The sequence below is a fragment of the Numida meleagris genome, chromosome 2 (genome assembly GCF_002078875.1).
Source record: "Numida meleagris isolate 19003 breed g44 Domestic line chromosome 2, NumMel1.0, whole genome shotgun sequence".
In the NCBI taxonomy this organism is placed as follows: Eukaryota; Metazoa; Chordata; class Aves; order Galliformes; family Numididae; genus Numida; species Numida meleagris.
In genome coordinates, this window is record NC_034410.1 from 43,744,327 (window position 1) to 43,771,927 (window position 27,601).

A 27,601-nucleotide genomic window follows, 5' to 3' on the forward strand; every position below is an offset into this window, starting at 1 on the left:
TAGCATGAGGTTCCTGTTTTTGGGATGAGTTGGTTTCAGAATACTGACATGATGTAAGAGTGCAGTGCTACCAAAGGAGTGGTCTTATTCCTCCAGTACACACAGTTTCACCTCTTCCTTTATGCTCCCTCCTGATACTCGTATGACCTGAAGGCGAATCTACTTGTTTCATTAATTTGGCAGAAAACATACAAAGAAAACATTGGTTCTGTCCTGTTTGCGAACTGAATCATGACTCAAGAACCATGAGAGGTAGAGGCAGCCCCAGGAAAACCCAGCAGTGACTGGCTGGCTCCTCCACAAAGCAGGGGAGAGCAGTCCGCTCCCCTTAACTGTTCCCCCTTTTCTGTCACCCAAGCTCACCCCTCTGTGTCTTTGTTTGTATCTGGGAACCATTGGGCCATTTCTTCTTATGGGTTACCCAGAGTCAAACCCTGAATCCATGTGTACTTATTTGTGGTTAACATACATCATGTGCTTCCTGATTCCTGTCATTAGTACCACTGCAACGTTCTTGCCTTACAGCCGTAACCTCAGACACAGCTCTAGTCTTCCTTCTAGTAAACAGACCTTCCAACAACAGATAACTCGGCGAGCTGCAGAAATGGCGAGTCGTGATCCCTCTGGTTTGCTTTGTTTTATGAACCATTAAGAACCCAGACTGAAGCTTTTCTCTATCGGTGGCACAGCAGCCAGAAGTCCTTCCCCCTGGGGATTTTCTGTTATTGACGCATCTTGCCCTCATACTGCAACTTTCCACCGGGACACGGGCAGCACTCCCCTCCCAAACTCGAAGCGATACCCATTCGGAGCGCTTAACTTCCACCACGACCCCTACTCCCGCCTCGCCTGACCCGTTCCCCGGCACCCCCGGAGCGGGCGGGCTGCCCCTCCCAACGGCAGGGCTGGGCCATGAGGTAATGGCCGCCGGGGGTTGCGCTGCGGCCGCCCCTCGGTGCCCGCCCACCGAGGACGCCGCGCGGCCCGGCTGCATGCCGCCGGCGGGAGGGGTTTGCGGCGATCTGCGGGCGCCGCGCGAGAGCGGGCGGCTGGAGCGGCGGAGAGAGCCGGGAGCAGCGGAGAGCTCATGAGGCGCCGGCGGGCGGAGGGCGAAGCAGCAGCCGCAGCAGCGCGCCGGCCCCAGCAGCCCCCGCGCCCTGCCCGTGCCGCCGAGGGGCCGCGGGCCGCGGGCGGGCCGTGAGGGGGGAAGCAGTCCGGCAGTGGCCGCCGCCGGCAGTCAGGCTCCCCCCGCCGGCGGGGGCGCCGCCGCCCGCGTCCCGCCGCCCAGGGGGCCCGGAGCAGGGTGAGTGCGCGGGGCGCGCTGAGCGGCTGTGGCCGGTGGGGGGGGGACGCGGTGACCGCAGGTGAGCGAGCGGGAGTCGGAGGCGAGCGCGCGGGGCCCGCTCCCTTGGCCGGGCGGCGAAGTGGGTCGCCGGGCGGGATGTTGCGGCTCCCGCTCCTCGCAGCCCCGGCGACCTTCACAGCCGGCTGGCTGGGAGCGGGCGGGCGCCGGGCTGTGCCGCCTGTGTGTGCTCTTTTGTCCCCTCCGGCCGCTGACAGGACGGGGGCAGCCGTGTCCGGGTGCTCACCGAGGGTCAGGGATCGCTTGCAAAACCGGACCTGTAAATTATTGACAAATACAGTGTTGGCGCCGTCAGCCGGGAGGACCCCCCTAAGAGAGGGAGCTTTCCGAGCCGCTGGGAAGGACTTTAAATATTGAATTGGTTTCCTTAGCGTCGAGGATAACAGATAGCTTTCAGAGGTATAGGTCTTAAAATATTCCATTATATTTTTAGCGTCCGCTGGCTTGCAGCTGGCTGCTTTGAACTTCGTGTTTAGATAAGCTAATGTTTTGTGTAAAATTAGGAAGCAGGAGGAAATGTACAAGGAATGGAGCATCTGTCAGTGGGTGGGAGGCCAGACTTCTCCTCCTCCCATGCACACAGTTCTTTGTGAGAAGCTGCTGTGCGGACTCTGCCTTGGCCGCTGTAGCCTTATTTGAACCCTTCAGTCCACTGAGATTAATTCATGGGTATAAAGACTTTTGGAGAGCAACAATGACAAAGAAAAACCAAAACAGAAAAAAAAAACCAGTTCTGATGATGACGTGAATGCTTTACTGTTGTACATTACACAGTTTCATGTACTGTGAGTGAGACCCTTTCTTCTGTCCATACTGGAGCTGTTTAATGGCGTGGAGCTGTGGCAGGGGAGGGTCAGGTGGGGGTTAGGGACAGGTTCTGCACCAGAGGGCGGTGGGCATGGAACAGGCTGCCCAGGGCAGTGGGCATGGCCCCAAGTGCCGGAGTTCAGGGAGCATTTGGACAATGCTCTGAGACATAGGGTCTGAATTTTGGGTGGTGCTGTGTGGAGCCCAGAGTTGGACTCAGTGATCCATATTGGTCCCTTCCAACTTGGGATATTTTATGATTCTAGGTTGCTTCTGTTAACGGCTCTTCTGGAGCTTCCACAAGAAGCGTGGTGGAATGTGTGTTCTTTCCCACCTCAGAAGCTGGATGCACAAAGCTGTGTCTTCTATTAGGCACTGTAACCTGTTATAACTGAGCCTGATGTCAGCAGATAAAAATAATTTTAGCAGCATATATGAAAGTGATATTAAACCATGATCACAGCCATTTGTCTCCTGTTTTCCAGTGAGCATCATTGTGGAGGAGGAAAAACAGAAGTGTAAATGAGCCGCTGTGTTAAGAGGAGCCCAGGTGGCTGAATACATGGATAGAGCTTGCATTTCTTTTGAAGTAAAACAAAAGTTTCTGTCAGTTGCATGCATGGGTTGTCACTTGACAGAGGAGTTAACCACATGGTGGATGACAACAGTAGAACTAACTCTCTGGATGTAGGGCAAAAAACCCAGCAAGCCAGTCAACAAAACTCCTTTGTAACAGGTTGGTTCTAGAGCATAGGATAGTGCAGCAGTGTGTTGAGGTGGTGTTAACGTCATTTGGCACGTATGTAAACACGTTTGGTGTTCCTTGTTTGTTATGTGTATGCATAAAATCTCAGTGAAATGTGAAGTTGTTGCTGCAATGTCTGATCATTGGACTGGTTTAATCCAGAGTTCTGGCCAGAGAAGCAATACTGGCATGTGACCTGCAAGTTTTGCCGTGTATTTTAATGGATGTTAACTTGGCACTTCATCAGCTTGTGGAATGCACATGAGGGTTGGTGAAGTTGCCTGTGGCAGGGAGCAAGATCAGATGGAAGAGATTGTCTGGAGCGGTTTGGATGTCCTGCCTGCAGGTTCCTGGTGTTCTTCTCTGCTGCAGCCCCCAGTTGAGCTCCTGGCTGCTTCACGTGTTCTCTCTCCTGTAGCAGTGCCAGCTGCTTTTGTAGCAGTAACTTGACCGTAGCTTTTCCACATCCTCCAATGGATTCCTTTTGCGTTCTGAAATATCTAACCAATCCATGTAGGGATAGAAGAATGAGATTAGAATTGGACAATTAGTACAGGTTAAATATTTTTGGTTTATATGTTTTCTTGACCAAAACTAGTATTTTGTACTGTTTTCACTGTATAAGTATGAAGCAATTACAAGGAAAAATGCTGAAGCTTCCCACTTTATCTGCCATGGTAGTACATTAATGCAAGATTTATTGATTTTTAATGGCTTAGTAGAAAGCATTCTTAGAATGAGTGCTGTTGAGGCAGCATCTGCAACATTTAAAGGCAAGAAGTTAAAAACAAAGCTTTCACTCTCTGACAGCTATTCACGTTTTTCTTCTGATTTCCTATGTTCTTTAAACCTTCCCTTGGGAGAGGGGAACGAATAAGGGGGAAGTAAATACATAGGTTACATTTTTTTCTTGCTTTGTTTCCTTGTTTTTTATGAATGCATTTATTTGCTGAGTCCTTAAAATATTTTTCTTTAACTTCCAGAATTGGAGTGGTTTAGCGCTCCTGCTACTAGCATCAGAAGTAGCATTCGTGTCACGCCATTTATTTTGTGTTGCCTGGATGTTGTACGTTGTTTGTGGTACTCAAGGTTAGTGGAGTGTTTCTTGTTTGTAAAAAAACAAAACAAACAAACAAACAAAAACGTTATTTGCTTCAGATTTTGGAAGAAATACCTTTCCCTCTGTCCCAGTAATACTATTCCGTGTACAAAAACTGGTGCTTTCTCTAGCAAGTCTCCCGTTCTAGGCCAGTGACATCATTGGTGTAACTTTTGGAATAACCCCATTTTAATTCTTAAAAAACTTATCAGTTGCTTTTGTGTGCTGTTTATTTTCCTAACACTTCTGTATGAATGCAAGAACAGATATAGGAAGTCTCGTTAACCAGAGCATGGAATTAGGAGCTGTATTTTAGCTTGTTGATCAGAGAACTATTACTGATAGACTTTTATTATAACTGATTCTGTTTCCCTTCTGAGCTGTTCATGTTTCCAAATGTACAATAAGTTTTGCTGCTGTAGAAAGCTTAGTAATGCCACCACGATCACGATTAAAGAATAAATAACTCTCAGATTGCTTGTAAAGTGACCAAAGGCATAGTGCCATTTTCCTGTGTGATGATTGTACTGTTCCTCCTTTCTGTTTTGAATGAGACTCACTTCTGTGTTGTGTAAGGGCCATTAAGAGGAATAGACTCCAGTTGCAACTGTTTGCCGAGTGTCTTTCAGAGCCATCATAAAAATGTAATAAATAGGATAAATACTTTCTAGTCTCTGTATGCATCTGAGTTGTAGACAGTGCACTAAATGTAGTCAGCTTTGTAATTCTGGGACTGTAGAACTGGTTTGTGATCTACGATGCCTGTGCAGTGAAGGTACGTGCTTCTGAGTCACGTCTGTGTCATTGAAATTCCATGAGCAATACCATTGCCTCCTTGGAATGCTGCACTTGTGTGGAGGAGTCAGTTTTGTGGAGTCAGTTGTGGGATCAGGGTAACTGGGAGAGAGAAAAACATGGAAAACTAACTTTCTGTTAATGTAGGCCCTCTGAGATGCCACGTGCAGTCTGATTTGAAGCTCGCCTGCTTGTCCAGTTTGATTGAGATATTTGCAAGTTCACAAGCATTCTTCTTTTACTTTATAGTGAATAATGTGATGCCACCTACATTGATTTCAGGAGTTCGCTGTTAATATTCTTTATTTAAAACTGTCCTTTATTTGAACTTTGATTCATCATTTGCATTGATCACAGTGCAAAAAGTCATGCCCTATAGTCATCCTGCTTATGGTTGTCTGGCTAAGAGTCTTATTGATAGCACAAACAGATTAGCTCAGAGACTTAGATTCTATTATGTTGGCAGATTTGCTTTAGTTAAATCAGTTAGTGACGAGTCGATTCTTTGCCTTCTTACTGCTTCTCTGGACGGGATGTTGTCTAACTTTGCAACTTGCAATCCATTAGATGCTGTAAACCCAAACAATACTGTGGCTTGTAGCTGTTCTATTTCCTTGAGAACTCTTTTTTTTTTTTCCCCCTTTTTCTTCTTCTTCTTCTTCTTCTTCTTTTTTTTAAAGTATTCTGATGTATACTAGAGCTCTTTTGAGTCATAACATCATAGAATAGCTTAGGTTGGTGGGGACCTTAAAGATCATCTAGTTCCACCTCCCTGCTGTGGGCAGAGTTACCAGTCACCAGATCAGACTGCCCAGGGCCCCATGCAGCCTGACCTGGAACACCTCCAGGGATGGGGTATTCACAGCCACTCTGGCAACCTGTTCCAAATTGGTTTTGCTTGCATTTACGGCAGAATTTTGGAGCACTGTAGGAGTCAGAGAAATAGAAGGAAATGTCAGAGGTTCTTGGTGTGAAAGCTCTTGCAAAGTTCTGTTATTGGCTTGTCATGACACAAGACCATATTGCTGCCTAGTGGGTCAAGTTTTGCTCTGACTGCGGATTCCCTTTCCCACCTCCTCCTGTGTCACAGTGTGCTGGGAAGCAACTCCATGATTTAGTTGAGAACTGTTTTTTTTTTTTTTTTTGAGGTTAGTTTTTAATAGGATTGTCTATCTGATCTGACCCAATCCTTTGGGCAGCTGAGCACGTCTTAGCAGTGAAGCGAAGGAAGCAATAGGAGTAAGTGGCTGAGGCTTTGGTGTCAGGTGAGAAAGCCTTCAGTGAGCCTAAGCTGATTGTGAAACTGCTATGCTCTAAGCTCTGGTATAGTCAAAACCCAGTTACATGTTGGTAGGTGAGATATTATTTCTAATATTGAGGCTGACAGTAGCCAGCATGTATTTGTGTGCTTATGAAATACTCTTGGCTCTCAACATCTTTGTGAACAGAAGGGGAAATGCTGAGCAGTTGAAATTTTTAGGGTATACGCATACATTTTCCTTTGTGATATGGAATGAGAATGTGCTTAAAAATCAATTTGAGTATTTTCATTCCACTAATTTTCAGTTCAGTCTGTGTTTCTGAGTGCTCTTTCCTGAGCAAGATGCCCACAAATTATATTCTCTGTTGCGAATAATACAATCCTCAAACTTAATGTGTAAAATGTTTTAAATGCATGAAGTAATACAAACTAACTGAAAGACCAATTTACTTATACCTTCTTCATTTATTTGTTCTTAGCAGACTTCTCTGGAAAGACTTTTCTTAAAATTCATACAAAATCGGTAGAGCATATTTTCTTTGGTCGTATGAAGACCTGTGGATGTTACAAAGCCAGAAAGAACTACTAGGTGGTTATCAAAACTATGAGATTATGACTCCATGCTGGAGTGTTTGGGTGTGAGTTAGAACTTCTATATAGATGTTAAAGCACTCTGGGGAAAAATTGTCCCGATATTATGAATTAAATGTAACTTTCACAGTGAAATATCCTGAGGAATCAGACATTCCCGCCGATCTGCAGAATAGTTGAGGATATTGTTTGCCCCATCATTCAGATAATTAACTGAGATGTTAAACGGGATTGGACCCTTGGGATACTTGCATTGGTCACCACCCTCTTGGCCATTCAGCCAGTTTCCCATCCACCTGACCGTTTATTCAGGACATCCATTAACATCATGTCTAGGAAGATCTTACTGAATTCAGTGTAAAAGGCTGTATGGGAATGGCTAAGTCAAGGCCTGAACCAATGATTGAGCAGCTGGTGAAGGGACACAGCCAGCCCTGGGAGCACAGCTGAAAGCAGTTCACCTGTGCGACCAGAAGGGGTGGAACCTGGTCCCACCCCCGTCCCTAACCTCATTTAAGGGCTGCCTGCCACAAGGGAAGGGTCTCTTATCTGGACACCCCTCCTTTTGGATTATTTGGGGAGCCCTGATGCTCGGGATGGGTAAGTAAATCTTTTTTTCTTTAACTCGATTGTGACTATCACCTTTTTTGGGGATAATTTAGGACCGGATATCTGTCATCACCTTTCCCTACATAGGTGTTATTTAAATCAAAGTAGACAATATCCACTTCTCTCCCATTATCTAGATCGTTTAATCCTAGATGCTTATCAAGTTGGTCAAGGGTGAGTTTCCCTTAGTGAATACATGTTGATTACTACTAACGACTTCCTTGTTATTCGTGTGCCTGGAAATGGCTTCCATGATGAGCCGCTCCATCGCCTTACCAGGGATGCAGGTGAGGCTGGCTGGTCTGTAGTTACCCTTATCTTTCTTTTTGCTGTTTTTGAATATCGGAATGATATGATCCATCAGAAATCATCAACAGTGGCCTTTCAGTGACAACTGCCAGCTCCCTCAGCATTGGTGGGTGGGTGGGTGGGGATTTTTTTTCTCTTTTTATTCGTGGTTGGTTTGTTTTTCTCTAACCGTTTAGAGTAATACTGGCCTAACAGAAGGAGCTGTGTTTAGCCTTTCTGAAGTTGAGAGAGGTTTTCTGCTGATGGGTTTCTGAGAAATGTTATAAAGTGAAAAGCAGTCCTGAAAATGCTCCTCAAAGAATACGTGTAAGCGATAGAGGGATGCAGAGAATGCCCAAGAAGATTAGACTTTAAAATGTTAGTATCGTTCATTCATTTCTGTAGATAAACTTGTAATCTAGTTTCCTACATCTATTACTTAAAGGAGAGGGACCACACCCTGCTCTTCCCCCAGTGTAATAATTGCAGCACTTCAGACAAAACAAGGAAAAACTGCTTATCATCAGTGTTCAGTACAGTTCATTATAATGCTACGTTGATTTATCCCATCCTTTAATAGAAACCAAAGGTTATGAAATGTTCATGTGGTGGAAACATTTATAGCTCGCGGGGGAAACAATGCAAACTGTGGATACGTTTAAGTAATTCCCTGCACCTGTTTGAGGCAGTCAGGTAGTTGCTGTAAGTTATGATCATTTAGTGCACATCGGTGTTGTACGTTCATATCGCTTGTACTTCTTTTTAAATACAGGTGCTGGCAGTGTTATACTAGACTTCAGTTTCGTGCCAGTCAGGTCTTTGCATGACTTATGGTCACAGTAGCCATAGTTTGTTGTTCCAGAGAATATGAAGCGTAGTTGTGTTTGAAGAGAAGGTTATATTCTTAAAATGGCTTCTTGTTACTTAGTGTCCATTGCGTGTTGGTAATGGAGACTTTCTCACTTACTGTTTGCTGAAATGGAGCTTGTTTTACTAGCAGGTGCCTGTTCCAGGAAGGCTAATTTGACTATCCAACGCTGCACATCTGCATGCTTTGCAAGGAGGGCACCTTCTGCTCTGCTGCAGTGAGCAGAAACACTGTAGTTCAAATCCCTAAAAAACATACTGTCCCAATAGTACTTGTACAATAAGCAGAACTGGAAAATGCCAGAGTGGTATCAAAATCCTCTGACTGGTTTTTGTTTCGTTTTTGACCTCTCGTAGATGAAATTTCTTTCTGTGCAGCTCTGACTGTATAGAGCAGCTGTATGTCAGAGGGTGTATAGACGTCAATGTAAGGTGATGAGGAGGAAATCAATCTTTCTGATATTGTCATTTCTTTTTCAGAAACTTCTCCTGTTGCAGGATAGTCACAGATTGCTCTGCATTCAGAAAGAAATGATAGACTTTTTTTTTTTGTGGCAATACAACAGTGATGATCATTTCCAGGAAGGAAAGGAAGGGTTACTACATGGAAGGGATGGTGATTGGTGTTTACCAAAACCATTGCTTTCTTTAAGGCATCCTATAATAAATTCTGCAAACCTGCATGTGTGAAGGTCATAGCAAGAGTAGTGCTTCTATAGCTGTATTTCCTGAATGTTATGTAATCTCGTCAGGTGGTAGATAAGCGCTTATGGTTTGACCTGGTGACTTGTGGCTGATCTGAGTGCCATAAATTTCCAGTATAATGTGATCTGAACTGAAAATGCTTCTTCTGATTGTTTGAAGTGTTTGTAACCTTTGATTATTTTCATATTTCTCCCTTGAATATTATTCCCTAGCAGCTCTCTCCGAAATCACATTTTGCAAGATAACTTACTTTGTTAGAATAAAAAGACTGAGAAAGGTTAGATGCTGTGCTCACCAGACAGAATACAGTCCTGTCCCAAAGTCCAAAGGAGTTCCGACTGTAATCCTGTTGGGTATTTGTTATGCTGTCATTTTTTTTCTTTAGAGAACATGAAGTTCTCTGTGACAAGTCACTTGTACTACTTTTATCTACTAAATGAGATTTCATTTAGGAACTGCTGCAACTTTCTTAAATACTTTGCCCTTTTGCATTGCGTAAGTTAAGAAGCATTCAACTTCTAATGAATTAAGTACTCACAGGTCAACAAAATTAGTCTTCGCTCATTTTGCAAAGGATGACAGGGTCAGCAAGATCAAAACACTTGACTAAGGTCATTCAGGAGACAGTGCTAGTACTACAACTAAATCCAGTTCTTGTGCATCTCTGTTCTAAGCCTGTCAGTCACTTAGATCAGTGTGTTGGCATGCTTTTTCTGCTGTTAGCAGTTTTGGACCTGTCAGAGTGGAGTGTCTGAGCCAGGCAGCCTGAATGGACAAGAGAGCTACACCTGCCTTTTCTTAATACTAGTAAAACTGGTAGCGTATATTACTAATTCCTCCTACAACAGAATAGCGCTGGGTGCAATAGAGTGCATTTTACAAAAGCTTGAAACAACAACTCATGTTATTTGGGATAAGGCAGTGCTTGTATTATGGTAGTGATTTTAGTGAAATCTATGTGTGTTTTCTTTTTTCTTGCTTTCAGTAACACTGGACTGGGAAGCTAACCTAGGGTGTACTGCTCTGAAAAAGACCAGTGTTCCAAATGGGAGGGTGGGGTTTTCAGATGCTGAGAACACAGCACATCCAGGATAGAGTGCCATCTCGCTTTGCTCGCTGTTGGCTGTTCTATGTAAGTCAGCCTCGTAGCTTCTTTGGCCTCATTACCTCTCCCCTCCAGAGGTAAACACTGCACCCATTCTGTTCCGTTCTATTTATTAGCTTTTGGAGGATTGCTGCTATGTGTTGACATTATAACAAAGCTTGCAATTTTATTTCCTTTAGTGTCTCCTGTACTGATGTACTGCATAGGAGGAAAGAGGGGATTTTGTTTTTACTGAACGTGTCTGGACATCATTTTTTGTTGTTGTTGTTGTTGTTCAAATTCACTAAAATTTAGAGTACTCATTCCACAAAAACAGCTACTAGAGATCTCAGTCTGTAAAAGCAAAGATGTGAGGTAGGTGTAGTTTGAAGGGAATAAACATAGAATCAGTGGTTCACAACAGATGCCTAACTGTAATGAAAAACTTCCGAGCCTCGGTGGAGCAGGGAGCTCCATGCTGCTACGGGTGTGGATGCTGAATGTTCCTCCTGAAAATAGAGTGGGTTTCTTAAATTCAGCATTCATTATTTTATTATAATCTTAGCTCATTCAGTGCAAGTTATTTGGTTTCTTATTCTGTTCCCATGTTACCGTTGATGATACTTGATGGCAGAAAATGTATACTAGTATACACTTAAATGTGGTTTAAGTGATTAGTATGAAAATCCTCAAAGCTTTGTATGAAATTTGGGAAGTGACTGTTTAGAAAAAGTAAGAAGCAAAGCCAGGAGTGGTTTAGATGTTGGACTCTTAAGAGTTGTGGTTTCCTGACAAGATATGGAAGCTGCAGAAGAGGGCAGTCCTTCCTTCTTCCCCCTCCACTCTACTCATTTAAGCACTGATTCTTGTATGGCCTTGCAGTGGGCCAGCTCAGGGAGCTGACGTAGCTGAAAACTGCTTTAAACCAGCCTCTGTGTGGTTTGCTTTCTGCCCTTTTCCTGTTTCAACCAGGTTTCTTTCATTCACAAGCACTAGTGTTTGTGTGAGGAAAAAGAAGTGATGGGAATGTATAGCTTAAGGGTAGGTGTTTGGTAGGGCAGGTGTGCCTTCAGGACAGCCTACGCTAATGTGAGCCTGAGATGGCTGGGGAAGTGTGTGCTGAGAGGCTGTGCAGCTGGGTCAGCCTGGTCTCACAGCTTGCTGCCCCTGCTGGGAATAGTCCTGCCCTCCACTGTCCCTTTACTGCTTTGTCCTCGCATCTTAGTGCTGTTACCAATACACATACATGCATATGTGTTTGTGTATGTATACATACACATATATAACACTGCAGTAAACATCATCTTAATAATCTTGATTAGCAGAATTTCTCAGGGAAAATTGAATACCTGGTGCTATTTCTGTTATATGAAATAGTAGATTAGCACTAATTTCTTCGCCAAGAAGGCTGAAGAGGAAATTCCTAAGTACACCTAGCAGCAGGCTTATTGTTTTGATCCTGTGACCAACGGGAAGGACTTGATGATAAAGACATGATATAATGTCATAGCAAGAGAAATGAGTAAGAGGAAATAGGAGGGGCTGCGTCGTCAGGATTGGCTCATAGTGTAGTTTGTTATAGCAGATGGAATACTGTGTTCTCTTTGTTTCTCAGACTTTTATCTGAAAAAGAGAAGATAAGCAAGCAGTTGTTTCAGTGTGGGTAATAAAAGATTTTTTTGACTTAGCAAACTCTTAGATTGAACAGCTATAGAATACCTATTTCTAACTGCAGAAATGTGGAAAGCATGAGATAAGAGGGCTTCAGCCTGTTCTGGTTCTGATTTGAATCCTGCAGTAGATAATTCATTTTTCTTCTGAATAGTAATTGGTTGTTATTGATTGCTCTGATTTCTAACTGGAAACTGTTGTTTGTTTCATGATAAAAAGCTAATAATGCTGTGGTATAGCAACTTGGAACTCGCTATACATGAAGCTGAAGAATAGGCCTGGGGGAACTGTTTTTGTCACTGCATTGTTTGATGCTTTTGTCAGAGTTATCATTGAAGATGTAAAAGTACTGAGACGTTTTCTAATTGAATGTCAATTATGAGAAGTGGAGGACATTCCTGTAACTCAGGAATGGTTCCTTGGGTAAAATCTAGATCGTGGGGTTGTGTATTAGCATTTACATTTACTTATTTGTTCTTCCATCTTCACGCCCATCTTTTGGGACCTGGTTACAGGAGCCAACCAAAGAAGTCTGGCTGCAGTGTTTGTACTCTAAAAGAGAAAAAGCAGGCTTGGAATCGCACTGGTTAAATAGGTTGTTACTTGTTGCTTTTTGTGTGAAGATCAGCCATAGTTTGCGTGCTGTGAGAAGGTTGGAGAAGGAAAAAGGAATGTAGGCAAAATTTGTGTTGTTGTGACATTTGGATCAGAATGGTTAGGGTTTTGTCTTGGGAACCTGTACTGCATACCTGGGCTGTTCTATTTTTTTTTTTAATTACAACTCCAATTGCTATTGCTAGATACAGTAATGCATCTGGCTAAATATAGTTAGTATCTACAGTACCTCATCTGTGGAGGCAGAAGAGTCTAGAATCCTTGATGCCTTAGGTGTGTCTCTAAATCACAGCGTCTTGGATCTTGCACCCTGCAATGCGTGGCTGCGATCAAAATGTCAGCAGCTGCTTTGCACGTTTGTAGTGCTGATAATATGACCTTCAGGTTAAGAGATCTCCACTGACGTGAGCTCTGCACAGGGTATGTTTGTTTTACTCTGTATGGAGCTTTTGTGGTTGCATTCTTCCAAGAGACCACAAAGTAAAGAGTTGTTTCATACACTTGTGAATGGCTGTTGTAGGACTTCTGTACTGACACTTGCACTTTTTCATGGTGCCCTGGGGTATGGCAATTTGAGGTAAAGTGTGTGGACAGCTTAAAAGAGAATAAAGCGTGAAAAAGAGGAAATGTATTTCTTAGCAGCACCAACACTGATTGGATCAGCTTCTGTTTGTACCTAGGTGGGTGGGTTTGCAAATGTGGGATTTGGCTTGGGTGATGGTGTAGATAGGAGGGCAGAGTTGGTCCGTCAGCCTGTCTCACCTCATTGCTGGTAAATGTAGCTGGGCATAGTGATGCTGTCTTGGATATCTTATCTAAGTTTTGCCTCTTGTCTACGGAGCATGCTCAGCTCAGAAATCAGTACAAAGCTGTAACAACACGAATGTGCTCACCACTTCGGTTAAATACTGCTTTGATATTTTTTTCAAGATAAGGCTATTAGATGGCACAGGACTCAGACATACTGAAATAGCTGACTAATAACTCATAGGGTTTGTTACTTCGAGCTAAGTTTAGCCAAGTGACTTGAATTGGAGCCTGTCACCTCCTTATATAAAGTGCTCAGCTGATGTGAATGAAACTGCAGCAGCTCTGAATATTAAGGTTCTGTGAGGGGGAACTTTCCTGTTCAGTTGTGGCTTGGAAGGCCTCTGGACTACTCTGGTTGCACATACCCATGATCTGGTATGATTTATGAGCTTTGTGATTACAGCATTAAAATTGCTCCTACATCCACCCTCAGTCATCCACGTGTGGAGGAAAAGACGGCATTTTGGCAGTACTGTTGGGTGAGGTATGTTCACAAAAATGGGAATTGTGCCAAGCTGGAGTTATTACAGGTTACGGTAACTATCAATGACTGTACTTTGCAGTTACACAGTGTTTGCATTGTGTCTTTGTTCCCTTACGCTTTTGTTTTGCATGCCAGCCTTCTGATTTTTCAGTTTCCTGAGTAGCAGACGACCAGCTCTATCAGGACAGCAGCTGAGTGAGGTACATCTTAAAATACTTCAGAAGGGAAGCTCTTCTCTTGGAAAACTTTAAATCATTGAGATGGTCTAGAATGTAGGCAGGTTAAGATTCCTGTTATCTTCCAATCAATGCCTTGATCTTGTAAGTGAAGAAAAGCTGAGTATTTGTAAATTGTATTCAGACGTTGTGTTGAGTGAAATAGTGCGAGTACAGCATAGATGGTTAAAGACAGTTGCAGACTCTTTAAAGTATGAAAATGCTAAACCCCTGATGGAGCTACTGCATGTGGCACCAGAGAGAAGGGAAAAGAGCTGGGGCCTATCAGAAGCAAGAAAATAGTTGTGTGCACTCTGAGCCAGCAAGTATGAGCTGACTTAGGCAGGACATTTTTTCTGTACTCTGTGCCTGAGACATTGTAGAATCATAGAATTGTTTGAGTTGGGAGGGACCTTTAAAAGTCATCTAGCCCAACTCCCCTGCGTCTACAGTAAGATCATGTTGCTCAGAGCCTTGTGCAGCCTGACCTTGAATGTTTCCAGGGATAGGGCTTCCATCAGCTCTGGGCAACCTGTTCCTGTGCCTCACCACTATTATCGTTTAAAAAAAAAAACATTCTTTCTTATGTCCAATCTATATTTCGCCTCTTTCAGTTTAAAACTGCTTCCCCTTGTCCTGTCACGACAGACCCTGCTGAAGGGTCTGTCCCCTTATTTCTTACAGTCCCCCTTTAGATACTGACAGGCCGCTCTCACGTCTCCTGGACACCTTCTCTTCTCCAGGCTGAACAGCCCCAGCTCTCTCAGCCTGTCCTCCTCATGGAGGAGGTGTTCCATTACTTTGATCATTTTTGTGGCCTTCCTCTGGACATGCTCCAACAGGTCCGTGTCTCTCCGGTACTGAGGACTCTACATCTGGACGCAGCACTCCAGGTGAGGCCTCACCAGTGCAGAGCAGAGGGGCAGGATCACCTCCCTCACCCTGCTGGCCACACTTCTTTTGATGCAGTCCAGGATACAGTTGGCTGTCTGAGCTGCGAGGGCACATTACTGACTCATGTCCAGCTTGCCATCCAGTACCACCAGGCCATTTTTGGCAGGGCTGTGCTGTATCCTTTTGTTCCCCAGTCGGAATTGATAGTGAGGTTGCTGCGACCCAGGTGCAAGACCTTTCACTTGAGGAAATCATGCAGAGAAGGCTGCCCTTCACAAAACAAGCAGAGTTGAAGGGCATCGAGTATCTTATTTGTAGTTACTGTATCTCTTACACAAGCAGCAGCGTATCAAGGGACTTCTTAAATGTGTCTGATGTTAAATTTATTTTTAAAAAGCAGTGTTATTCATATCTGGTGCTAGCCTTTGCTACAGCCAGGCTCAACATCTGTGATGCAGCTATTGCTGCTGTGGCTCCTAATTGCAGTTTAAGGTTGAGATGAAATGGTTTTCCCTCACTTGTGCTGTCAGAACTCTTCAGTCTTCTGTGAAGGTCTAGAACTAGACAGTGGTGTTGTGCAACTTCTGGTATTGTTATAAATGTTAAATTTTGGATGAGAAGGTGGAATAGTTTACTTAGTTCCTTAAAATGCTTTTTTTCAATATGAAGTCAGAAATAAGAGTGTAGTTTAATAAACCTACTTGTGAATCTAATGGAAAAAATCCTGCCTAAAATCTATCTTGATTGTAATGGCTCTGAGAATAATTAAATATTAGATAAAGGGCACATGACTGTAATTATGTATGTCACAGCCAACTGATCGCTGTAACAGGGCTGATCATCTTTATTAGCTTTTCTCAGATCTCAGCGCTTCACGCAAACCGAAAAGTAACTTCTGTGTTTTCAATTCTTCTTCCTTTTGTTCAGTGATGTGATGGAGATTAAGTTATCTGCCAAATGGCTCTTACTTTAAAATGAGCCAATATTGTTGGATAGTGTGGGCATGTATCTGCTTTTGTGTTTGTTCACTCTGTCCGTTGTGGGAAACAAGAATGGAAACATTATTTAAGGAGGATGTTAGTGTCACATATGGGTGTTTTAGAGTAAACTGATTAAATGAATTAGACGTGGAATTTGGAGCTCAGTATTCAGTCCCTTGTTACTGTGGATACAGCAATTTTCTTTTTAACATTTTCTATATGTACCCATTGTCAAAGCTGCTGTTAGTTCTTAACTTACAGCTCAGCGTTATTTTATGAAACCAATGGAGTAATGGGGTGGATTTCTATGTTTGTTTGTTAATTGGGAATGATCTGCATCTTCAGTCTCTGGTGGAGAAGTGAAGTTATTGAAGTGTAATGATAGCTTTGGGGTATTTGGGTTCTTTGCATTGTGTTTCTTTCAGGAAAAAACATTCAAATCAATCCAGCAGTAAGATCCTATGCTTGTGTGCAGTTAGAGAATTCAGGAGGGTACAAGAAATTTGTGTAGCAGTGTGCTTCTTAAAGCTTACTAGCCTTTCAATTTGTGATGCGCATTGTATCAAAAACTAGTTACAAATTTTATATGAGCATTTGTTTTGAGAAAAGCATTTAAAAGCAGAAAATATGCTGTGGAGTTTGTTACTCAAAAGCAAAGAATCTAGACATTGATTATTACCATTAAGAAACCATTAAACTGATATTGGAACTATTGCTTCTACTTCCTTTTGGGAGACAAAATATGAATTCAATTTGAGATGTCACTATTAAATAAATGAATGATTAAAAGGACATGACAAGTGAAACTGTTCAGTATTCAAACATTTTATTTCCAGAACCAATAAATAGATAAATAAATGAAAAGACCAGGGAACAGAGAAGGTGTATTACTCAAGCATCTTTCCAGAACTGTCTGTGAGGTCTCAACTTATGGACCTGTAACTAGTGCTGCTGTCCCCACTGTGGCAGCTGCAGATGCCACTGAGGCTGCCCATCAGGTGTCCCCAGCATGGCTGCTGCAAGGGGTGAGGTGAGGAAGGCCCGAGGAGCTGCTGTTCTGCTGCCTGTGGGTGCCATGGAAGCTCCTGCTGTGCTGGGCCGGTTGCAAACCTGGGTCCTATTTGAGGAAGAGGAGCAGAAGCAGCAGCTGAGGTCTGGCTGCTGCTCGGTGGCAGCAGGGAGGGGGCCAGAGGCTGGCACGTTTCCCTCTCTGCTGCTGCAGCAGGGTCTGGCAGGGTTGCAGCAGCGCCAGCTTAGGTGGTGGCTTGAGATACTGGCTTGGCTTGCCTCAGAAGAAATGTGAGGGAAACATTTGGTTTGCTCTTCATCAGAAGAAGTTTGTGAATCCTTTTCTTCCTTTATCCACGCTATAGCAGCATCCCAAATTGTTCCTTTCCATCCTGTCCTGGAGGATGAGGAGAATGGGAGTCTGAGGACTCACCCAGCTTCTCTGGCTCAGAAACAGAAGACCTTTCTGATTCAGGCAGCTCAATTTTAATTTTTCTTGTCTCAGTTGGACGGAAGTTCTCACACAGAGGCATTTCTGTGTCGAGCCAGTCTTTGCCCTACCAGTTGCAAGCAAAATCCAGTGGAACCTTCAGGGAGTTCCACTGGGACATGCTCAAACATCACGTTGATGCCCATATGTCATCACAGTGATGTCACTGCGTAGCACCAGGGCCTGGCTGGCTGGAGCAGCCAGAGCAGATGTCACTGACCAGCACTTGTTGCTGGTCCTGCACAGAGCCAGGGGTGTTTGAGTCCAGAAGCAAAGAAAACTGTATTTAAAAGGGATTGCTCCTCACCTGGACTTTGCTTCCCTTTCCCTTTGTGGTCCCTGAATAGCTTCCTTCTGGCCTCCCTGGTATCTCTTTGGTTCTCCAGATGGGAGAGGGGTGAGGAAATCTGTTTCCCAAGCAATGTTAACAAAAGAAAATGGCAATCTCTTTCCAGTTTGTCTCCATTTCTTGCAAATGCTCCGTGATTTCAATACCATGGCTTCTGCAAGACAGTAGCTGCATACCCAGGTGGTGCTCTGCTATGTCAACAGTGTCCCAGAGGCTGCTGTGTAAGTCAGGTGGGAGTTAGGGAAAGGTTCTGCACCAGAGGGCAGCAGGCATGGCCTCAAGTGCCAGAGTACAAGAAGCATTTGGACAGTGCTCTCAGACACCGGCTTTGAATTTTGGGTGGTGCTGTGTGGAGTCAGGAGTTGGACTCGATCCTTGTGAGTCCCTTCCAGCCTGGGATATCCAGTTGCTCAGGTGACCCTCCCTTGTACTTTCCCAAAGATTGAACTTGTCTGCGGAATGCTTGCACTCCTTTTGGTGCTTTGTAGAGGTGGTCGGTTAATTTGTCAGCTTTACCCTTTTGTGGGTGGACCTGCACACATTATATTAATTAATAAACTGAACTTATGCCCGTTGACTGCAGTAAGCTTCCAACATCTGTGTATATGAAACAGTAACTAGGACAGAGGGTGGATGGACGTGTAATGCAGCGGGCACCCCACTCCCAGCAAGAAACTGCTTTCTTTGTTCCCACCTTCAAGCCATGCATAGGGTTTGCTAGCTGCACCCTTTGGCAGTAGGAATCCTCAGATTCTTCTTTATAACATCTGTATGATAAATGCCTATTAATGCCCACAGCTGGCTTGGTGTGAGCTAAAATGGAGTTCAATTTCCTGAGTTCCTTGCTGTAAGGATTTTTCTTTTCCTTTGTAATACAGCTTGTGAACATCTTTAAAAGAAGGCATTTAGAAATATTGGTTTTTAAGTTAACTAAATGTTCAGGAACGGAGGGCAGTCCATGAGTTTAAAGGGATGGATGGAACAGATAATGGGTCTGTAGTACAGTGAAGTGCAATTAAAGCATTTTGTTTCTCATCCTAGATCACTCAGATTGCAGTTATTTTCTTGAGTCGCTTCATTTTTTGAAATATGGAGTGCTCCGTTAAACTGGAGCGTAACGAAAGGTGCATGGGGAAAATCCTATGGAAATGGTGACTGTTGTAAAGCTACTTGAAATGTAAGCATTTCAGTTTGCTTTCTGTGTCCATTTGTGAAATGCAAATGGAGTTAAGAATGAATGACGGTGTCCAACTGTGGAGCATTTCTGGGCTCAGGCTGGGCTGGGGGTAGTGTCAGGAATGTCACGTGAGTCTGCTGAGGTCATTAGATTGGGGACACCAGCTGTGCTATTATTAGGGGCTTTAAAGTCTGTGGCAGATGTTCCTAGGCTCTCTTCCAGTCCCCAAATGTGGTGCAGTGGAATACATGGAAAAAGAAACATCTGACTAATTGTTTTTCCATGCAACAAACAGATTTTCTTCCCATGTTACTGAGCAAGATATTTTATGTTAACTTGCATGTATCAAAAATAGTTTGAAGTGTTTGAAGCAGAAGAATGAGAAAAGTGATCCTATGAAAATAAATACAAGTGCTGTGTTTAGAGAGTGTGACTCAGGAGACTAGCCAGGGCTCAACTACTTAGGTGCGCATGTTTTACCACTCGTGTTTGGTTTTATTTTCTTTGATACTCCTGTTTAGATGGTGACCATTGTTGTATTGCGTTTCGTATTATGTGTATGTGATAAGACATAAGATGAAATGTAATGTGCACAGAGAAAGAGGTATGAACAATATTGTGATTGAATATGTATACAGAACTGTTGTTATGGTGATACAGCATGTAGCAATCAGGGAAACTTGTGTGTGTGATAGGAGAAGTATATACATGTCTTGTTTCATTTGTCCCCACTGGAAGTCAGTTAAGTAGTTTAAAAAACCCTGGAAATATAAATCCCAGGCTGCCTAGCATTGTATGGATTTCTGATGTGCTTGGTGTTGTACAGAATGCAAAAGGGAGGTATCTACCAAGGAGATACAGGACTGATTAAATAGCAAAACAAAGGTATGTGAAGCTGAAAAATGTCAATTTTTTTTATAATAGGTAACGAGTATGTCCTCTCAATTTCTTGTATTATGAATTGCTTTGACCCTGTAAGCATGTTGTTACTAAGCATGACAACATATGTTTAGACAGTTCCCCACTGTCATCTTTTCTTTTGTCGTTAGTGTTTGGGTCTTTTTGAGCTGAAGCAGCTGAATGGTGTCCTGTGTTACAAAGAGAAAACAAGATTTCATGTTTATGTCTTTATATGCCCATCTGTCAACTTCCTAACTCAGACTTCTCTCATACAGAGATTTTTGTATGATTAAAAAGAATAGTACTCAAAGTAAGTGATGCAACATGAAATTCTTGTTGAGGTTCTCATGGTTTTTTCCATGTATTTTTTGCTAGGCACGTTCTCTTCTGGTTCTTACAGGTACAGACCATTCAGTTGATTAGAAAATCTAAATGCTCCTTTTCTGTCTTTTATCTGATGCTGCAAAAAACAATGATGTAAAGCTGAAGTTTTTTTGCTGTTGTTTTCCTCTTTTTAAGTCAGTGAACTGGGTGCTTAGTCAGGTGCTAGGACCAATTGTAGATGCACATTTGTGGCAATAGGTTAATCTCTAGCTCTTGTCTGAATGTGATTTTTTCCCCCCCACTCTGTCCCCAAACAGTTAGACTTCCTAATTTCTAGTAGTAGTGTGTTAAACCACTGGAGACCCAGGCAGCTTCTTCCCACTGAACTTTGGGAACAGCCCGAAGAACAAAGTGCCTGTGCTTACTGCAGTGGGATCTGTGGGGAATGTGTCCCCAAAAGTCTTCGGTTGCTCACGTGGATGAGTGTAGTTTTGCCCTGTCATTTGAGAGCGCTGCTGTATGACTGCACCCAAAGTAAGCTGCTCTGTGCTGCAGCCTGGATGCTGATTGCTTGGATTAGTAGCGGGGAGGAATCAGCTGCTAGTTGAGTAAGGTTGTGGCAGTCCACACGGCCACGTAGCTCCTGGGAAAGGAACAGTGCCTCTGGTGTTACTGAGATTATAATGCGGGACTCAGAGAAAATTTAAGAGGATTAGTCATGGCATATTGCATTAAGCCTGACTGCTTAATCAGAAGGGTTTTTTTTTCTCCCCGAAAATTTTGTTGGCAAAATGGAGAAAATCAGGATCTTGATCTACAGGGGCTTATTCTGAAGGCCTGGAGCAAGTGCAGTCACAATGTGCTAACACGACTGGTTAGAACATGTCTTCCCAGGGAAGGGATGAGCTGTCAGGTCTTCACAATGGGAGAAGGCCCTGTTAAATGTGCTTGGGATTACTGTACTTTAAAGCAGTTCTTTGTTGGGAGTTAGTCCTTGTTTGACTGGAATCCAGTATTTATATATCCTCTTACAGTATCAACAACTTTCTGACTGGGAAATAATTGCTCGGATTAAAGCGCTCAAGACTTGCACTGAGGATATTAAGCCCTAGACAGAGCCCCCCCCCACCACTACCCTGCCATGTTCTGAACTTCAGCAACCTGTCCGGCTCCTTGCATGGGAGGTAAGCGGGCCAGGAGAAGAGGATTTGCTTATAGCAAATTTCAGAAGTTCCAGAAGCACGTTTTCTCCTTCGTCCTTCTACTCTCCCAAAGATGTACTAGAGGAAGCAGTCATCCCTGCTAAATCCTAAATTCTGGGCTCTCTGCAGCTCCAGCAATGCCAGCAGTGGTGCAGCAGTTGGATCTTCTGGCAGAAGATGCTTCTCCTGCAGTTAATCCAAGGTAAACAGCTGCCAGTTAGAATGTAACTTATTTAAACCATTATACATTTACAAATATGCAGATTCTCATGTGAGTGTACATCTTCCCGGGAAGATGGATCAACTTTTCACAGATGAAGTCTCATCCTCTCACTGAGCATATGTCCTAAATCTCTTCTGGGAGAATGTGTGGGATTCTGCTTGCCAATTTCTCTTCCTCTTCAGCCTTAATCAATATGTTATAAATCATGTAGGAAAAAACCTTGTGATGGGTGTGTGTGTATTTAGTTATTGAAGGCTAATTTAGTGAACTGGCAGATTGATAGGTTAATACATGCTCTTGCTTCTTGGGGGGGTATTGAAAATGGGCTGTGATTTATTATTATTAATTTGCTTAAGCTTGACACTTTTTTTTGTTGATATCTTACAGTACAGACCATATTCTTGCTTCAGGTCAGCAATAAAAAGATAAATTTACGTATTAAATGAGTGAGGCTTGGAAGAAGCAGATCTCTTGCTCTCTCACTCCTGTTAGGTTAATATCAGATCTGCTGGCCTCACAGAAGGGGCTTACATATCTTGCCCGCTTTCCAACTGCCGAGCAGAGGCTGTAGTCATGCTGAACAAAGCAGCAGCATTCCTGGATCCTTTTAATGATGTATTCAGAACTTCATTGCCTCCTGATTTAATGAGTACAGTGAATGTATTCACAACTAACAAGAGCATGCTCATTAAACAGCAGTAAGTTAACTGTCCTATTCTCTTCTCACAATCTGATTCATAATTAAATAGTGCCATATCTGAATACAGTGCTGGGTTGCCAGATGGAGAGGGTGGATGTTTTGAGAGTATGCATGGTTAGATAGGATTGTTGCAGTCCAAGTAATTTAGCACAGCTTGCCTCGCTGATAGGGCTAGTTTCCTTGGTGGGAGCCTTGTATTCTGTATTTTTCCAGTCAACCGAAACATTTAGACTTAAGCAGTTAGGAAAAACATAGATTTCAGTAGCCTTTTACTTCGTAAAGCTTTGGGTTTTGTATTCTATGGTGTTGTACTGTGGCTGTTATGTAAATCCAAGGTAGCGTAGCTGTACTAACTGGAATCACTAGGGTGTGACTGAGGGCAGAGCTGGACGCTTGGTTTGCTTCAGACTGCTGTATAAATCCAGTCTGAGAGTCCTGATGGTAAAGCTGGAACGTTTAAGAATAAAGAGATGAGCTTGATGTTTTGGGTTGGCAACTGCAAGCTGAGCGAAGGGCTGTGCAGCCCAGAAGCATGCAGGGGCTTGTTGGAATTGTCATCAGTGGTGTTGAAGTAAAAGTACTGAGTAAGTGCTTACAGAAGTTATCTTCCTCCCCAAAGTGCACTTATTTTGATTTTTTTCGTGGAACTAAGGGTGAAAACGTAAATACAGAGTATTTATCTTCGCTCTTATTCTGATGTCTATTCTGAACTATTTTTGTTTTAGTAATGGTAAGCGCTACTGAAAAAGAAATGTGGAGGCAGAGGGAATCCGAGGCTGTGAGGGAGATGATACGTACAGTCTGCTTTTCTAGTGGCCACCTCCTGACACTGTTTTGGGGGCTTTTGGCATAATCAGAATGACAGCGAGCCAGTTCTCATTTTAGGAACAGCTTTCAATCTAGTCTGCTTGTGCTTTCTTTTATCCTTCAAACTGGCTTCATAAGAAAAGCCTCTCAGCCTTCAGTACCTGTTTGCCATATGGAACAGCAGGCTCCCAGGAGGATGGGGGCAGATGTCTGATGCAGCCGGCTGCAGCTGCTGCCTCTTCCTGCAGGCAGTCTGTGCATGGCTTGATCTGTACTCTCTAGCCAGGGAACACAGATCCCTGCAGGTCCCTGCCTTGGGAACCCGTCAAAGCCTAGCAAACATATGCTGAGTTTTCTAATAATCATTGCTTTTGTCTCTCCTTTTTTCCTTAAGAGCCATTTTCATTCAGATACGCTGAGTAGGCAGCCTTGCTTCTCCTTTCTATCAGTCCATTTACATTAATGAGAATGGTAAGGTTCCCTTTTTAGATGTAGACTTAATGTTCTGTTCAGACTGGTGTACGTTGCGCAACCTATGCAAGAAGTAATCCAAAATAAAATGACTACTGCATGCTCGGAGTATGGAAGAACATGTTCTTTCCATCATTAGGAAAGAAGAATGAGCCAGAGTGGTTGATTGAAACTGGGAACCACTTGTTTACATGGGGTGTCGTGTGGAGACATGCTCACAGCTGCTGGGGGCTTGTGCAAGGTGGAGAGGTACAGTGAGTTGCTGTGCATACAAAAAGAGGCAGGTTGGGGGCGAGACGTCAGGGTTTCTTTGGGTTGTTCTCAGTTCCCAGCAGAATTTCCCTGCTGCTGTGTGAAATGGGTGAATTGGGTTATGGGGGTCTCTCTTGTGTCTTGGTGGTGGAGGGGAAGCAGAGTGTGTCAGGGGGGTGTCATACAAAATGGAGCATGGAGTGATGTTTTGTAAGTTGTGGTGCTCTACCTCTGGCCCCAGTGTGTCTATATTACTCAGATTGGCAAAAGGCCTGAGTAGTTTTTCCCTCGTATTGTTGATGGCAGAAAAAGACTATTTCAGGAACAAGTTGCTTTTGTTTTATTCTTATTTTTGACCTTGAATAGCTTGAACTTTTTTTTTAATACTGGACCACAAATGTACATTAGAGAAGGAGGAGGAAAGTGGAAGCAGTTCCTGTATTACAGTGCTCGCTGCTATTTTTTGCAAGATCTTTCTAAAAGCATCCCCAACACTGTCTGCATTATGGCTTCTGATTTGTTTGCAGTAGCATAGCACTCACTTTATACTTCTGATGTTAAGGCAATCTGCTACTCTGCCAGCTTGCTCAGAGAATCTGTTTACTGACTCTGCCTGGGTATTGGAGAAGCTGGTAAATATTCTAAATGTTCTAGCTCTGAATAATAATTTAGCCTGCCTACATACAGAGGTTTCAGAGAAGCTGCATTGAACTCCTATTTGCTTGTGTGGGTGCGGAATGGCTGTGTAGGGGATATTCTTCACTAGAAAATGATGCACTGCTCACTCTTTAAGCTTTCTTGCCACATCTGCTCAGTTGGATCTTTGCATCCACCATATCTAATAATAGGACATAGAAGATACCGACGTTACCTTGCATTAGTAATAGCAGCGCTAGCTGTTAGCACTGACAAGATATTCCCTTCTTCAACCTCTCATTAGGTTATTTTAAAAAGTCAAAGACCTTTTACTTCCTCACTACCCTAGTGGCGTGCTGAAGTGGTGCTGAAAGCTATATTAAAACTTATTGAAGGAAATAGTTTAGAAAGGCTGAGTAGAAATACATTGCAGGTAAAGGGAATCAGAAAAGCCTGTGCTTTGCATGTAGAGCTTCTTATGAGGGTTGGATTTTTTTCCTGTTGCAAATGGACTATGAAAGAATCTATGTGCCAGAGAGAATATTTGGTGTCACTGCAGAGGCATTTTGATAAACCCACAAAGACAGTCCTGAGGATATGCAGTGAGTGTAGGTCATGTAGTCCTGGATTGTTTCTACTGTGGTGGCATAATGTATTATGGGTAGGCAAGAGGCAACAAATGAATCATTTAAAGATGAATGGAACAGATTGTCTTTATTACATGAGGTGTATAGTTCTGGCAGTTCACATCTATAGTTGCATAAGCACTTGTGCATGGAGGTGCTCAAAATACGTAGGAAGCAATGACTTGTGTTTCAAACTGAACTCTTCCAAATACTGAAGCTTCTATAAGTTGCTTGGATTTATTAGTCAGTCAGTTGTAGAGTTAAATCCTAATTTATCCTGCTGAATATTTAACGATGTCACAGTCTGGCAAAGGATAAATAGTCTTATTGTCTGTTCATTCGTGATTATAGTGTCAGCAAATTTTCATGCTGTTAAAGATGCATGGGCAAGACAGATGGAAGATGGCAATTACATGCACTTGTTGGAAAATTGGAAGAAAAATGTGCTGGCTGAAAAATTCCTTATTCTCAGGAAAAAGCTTCATAACTGAAAAACGAATGAAAAAGAAAAATGCATTTTCATTAGACACTTCATCTGCTGGGGCTTCAGGGAAATGTGGAAATCCCAGCTTGCATGCAAAAGGTATGAACAGGAAATCTTCATTCTTAGTTTTGCATGGTGGTAGAAAGAAAAACGTTTTTTCTCTTAAATGTAAGCCTTTAAAAATAGCGTGGGTTTTTTTGTTTCCCATCCCATTCCCGGAGCACTGAAGTGCTGCATTTGTATATTGCTATGTACAAATGGGGATGGGAAGATGTCTTCTTTGAAACTCGAAACAGCTGTGTGAAATATTTTCACTTGTGATTACTTTTAAGCCAAACAGTGAAGCAATGAGGTTAAATTTTATTTCTCTTATTTCAGGGATTTGCGTTCAAGCTTACGGTGATGCACAGAAATGCTCACGAGAACAAAGTTATATTTGCTAATCTAAATTACCTGATGAAATCTACCATTCACCATATGGTGAATTTCAGTCTCCTGTAATGACAGCCTGATGCTCATAACAGTCCTTGCACTTCAGTAAAGCTGCATGAGTCAGGACTGTCGTGAAGCAGGAAGCAATGGTGTGAAAAGGCACTGGGAATATCAGCAGCTCTGCTGATGAAGTAAGTGATGGCTTTCCGATCTTAAAGGCTGGACTTTGTCCAGGCACGTGGTTATGCTCAGTCTTTAACAGAAGAATAATAGAATGACTGTAAATCAACCTGAAAAACGTGTGTGAGTGTGAAGGATTGATATGGCAAGAAGACAGTCTGAAATGAGGATTTTTTTTAAACTGAAATTGCATAGTCAGCATTCGAAGGCTGTTGTTGTAGGAAGCACTGTAAATAACCATCAGTGTAGGTGTGAGTCTTTTGAGTAATTACAGCTGATTTTCACAAAAAAAGTCTGGATAGTTAGACAGGATGGGAGGGAGAATCATAATAAGCAGGAGCAATTGAGAAATGCTTAAAAGTGGATTATGCTAGGAGGGAGTTGCATTCCATATCTGTGGTGATTCAACCGTTTGTTACTGGTGTGGACTTCCCCTTGGAGTACCAAGCTCATGCATCCTTAGTTTAGAAGCAGAGAAGTGGGGGGTCAGGCTGCCAAGAGAACTGCTGCTGGGAGGGGAGGTGGCTGCAAAGTTGCCCTTGTAGACAGGAGGTGGGCCGAGGAGTGTGGTTGCGATCTGTTGTATATGAGATGTTAGCAAGTTAAGCTTGTCATGCCTCGAGAAAACTACAGAGCAATTATTCCCAAATTATTAAAACTCAGAATTTGCTGAGTGACAGCTCACGTATTATATACAAATGCCATTTTGAGAGGGACAGAACTTGTGTTTCTCTGTCCTTTAGAGCGTAAACTCAGCACAACAGGGCTTACTTTGTGGGAGTGCTTGTGCGATTGCCAGATGAGCTCATGGCTCGGTCGGTCCACCGGTGTGTCTGGACTTGCAGCAGAAGCCTTTGTCTGTTGAACTGTGTGCAGGTCTGAAGTGCTACTTTATTCTGTAGTTAAATGTTTCCACCTCTGTGAAGACTCTGGAAACGTTTTGTGGTGTATTCACCACCGTATGCATTGCCTTGTTTCTGCTTACGTTGTTTATGAGGAGAAGATTGCTAACCTCTGTTCTGTTCAGAGGGTGTTTGGCATACAGCTGTCTGTACTGCTGTGTGCTGAAACTAGACATTTTGGACATGATTAAGAATGTAGATATTGAAAATTCATTTTAAAGATCACAGTTCCAGTGCAGCTGACTGAAGAGAGGAGTAGTCTAAGCCTTTCTCTTTGACTCAGTTTGGTAGCTCGTGTAACTGCTCAGCTGAGAGAGGGCGAGGAAACTTGTGCGGGAGCCAAAGTTACAATAGCATTCAAGTGACCTTACAGCATCAAGAACTCTTCGTGTGGGGAAAACGCAAATAGAACAGAGGCTTAAAGCAAGCGTGCCGGCCAAATGGTGAAGTTCTGGAGGAGAAAAGCAAACTTGGGAAAGGAGGAATGCTACGCAGATGATCAAGAGCAAAACGGGCAGCAGAGCAGGTACAGCAGTGGCTGTTGTGAAGTTGCAG

General features: G+C 43.2%; 1 protein-coding gene across 2 annotated transcripts in view; it reads left to right on the forward strand.

Moving 5' to 3' along the window:
• TRAK1 (trafficking kinesin protein 1) overlaps window positions 1,189-27,601 on the forward strand; it is a 132,550-nt gene continuing 106,137 nt past the window's right edge. Inside the window, exon 1 of one of the 2 annotated variants that reach the window (XM_021388942.1) lies at window positions 1,189-1,303. Coding sequence is in view for 1 of the 2 variants with exons in the window: in XM_021388939.1 (XP_021244614.1) it covers window positions 27,487-27,572 (86 nt within the window). In the remaining variant the exon portion in view is untranslated. Of the gene's footprint in view, window positions 1,304-27,421; window positions 27,573-27,601 lie in introns of those variants that run through there. The other variant, XM_021388939.1, reaches the window with a different exon arrangement.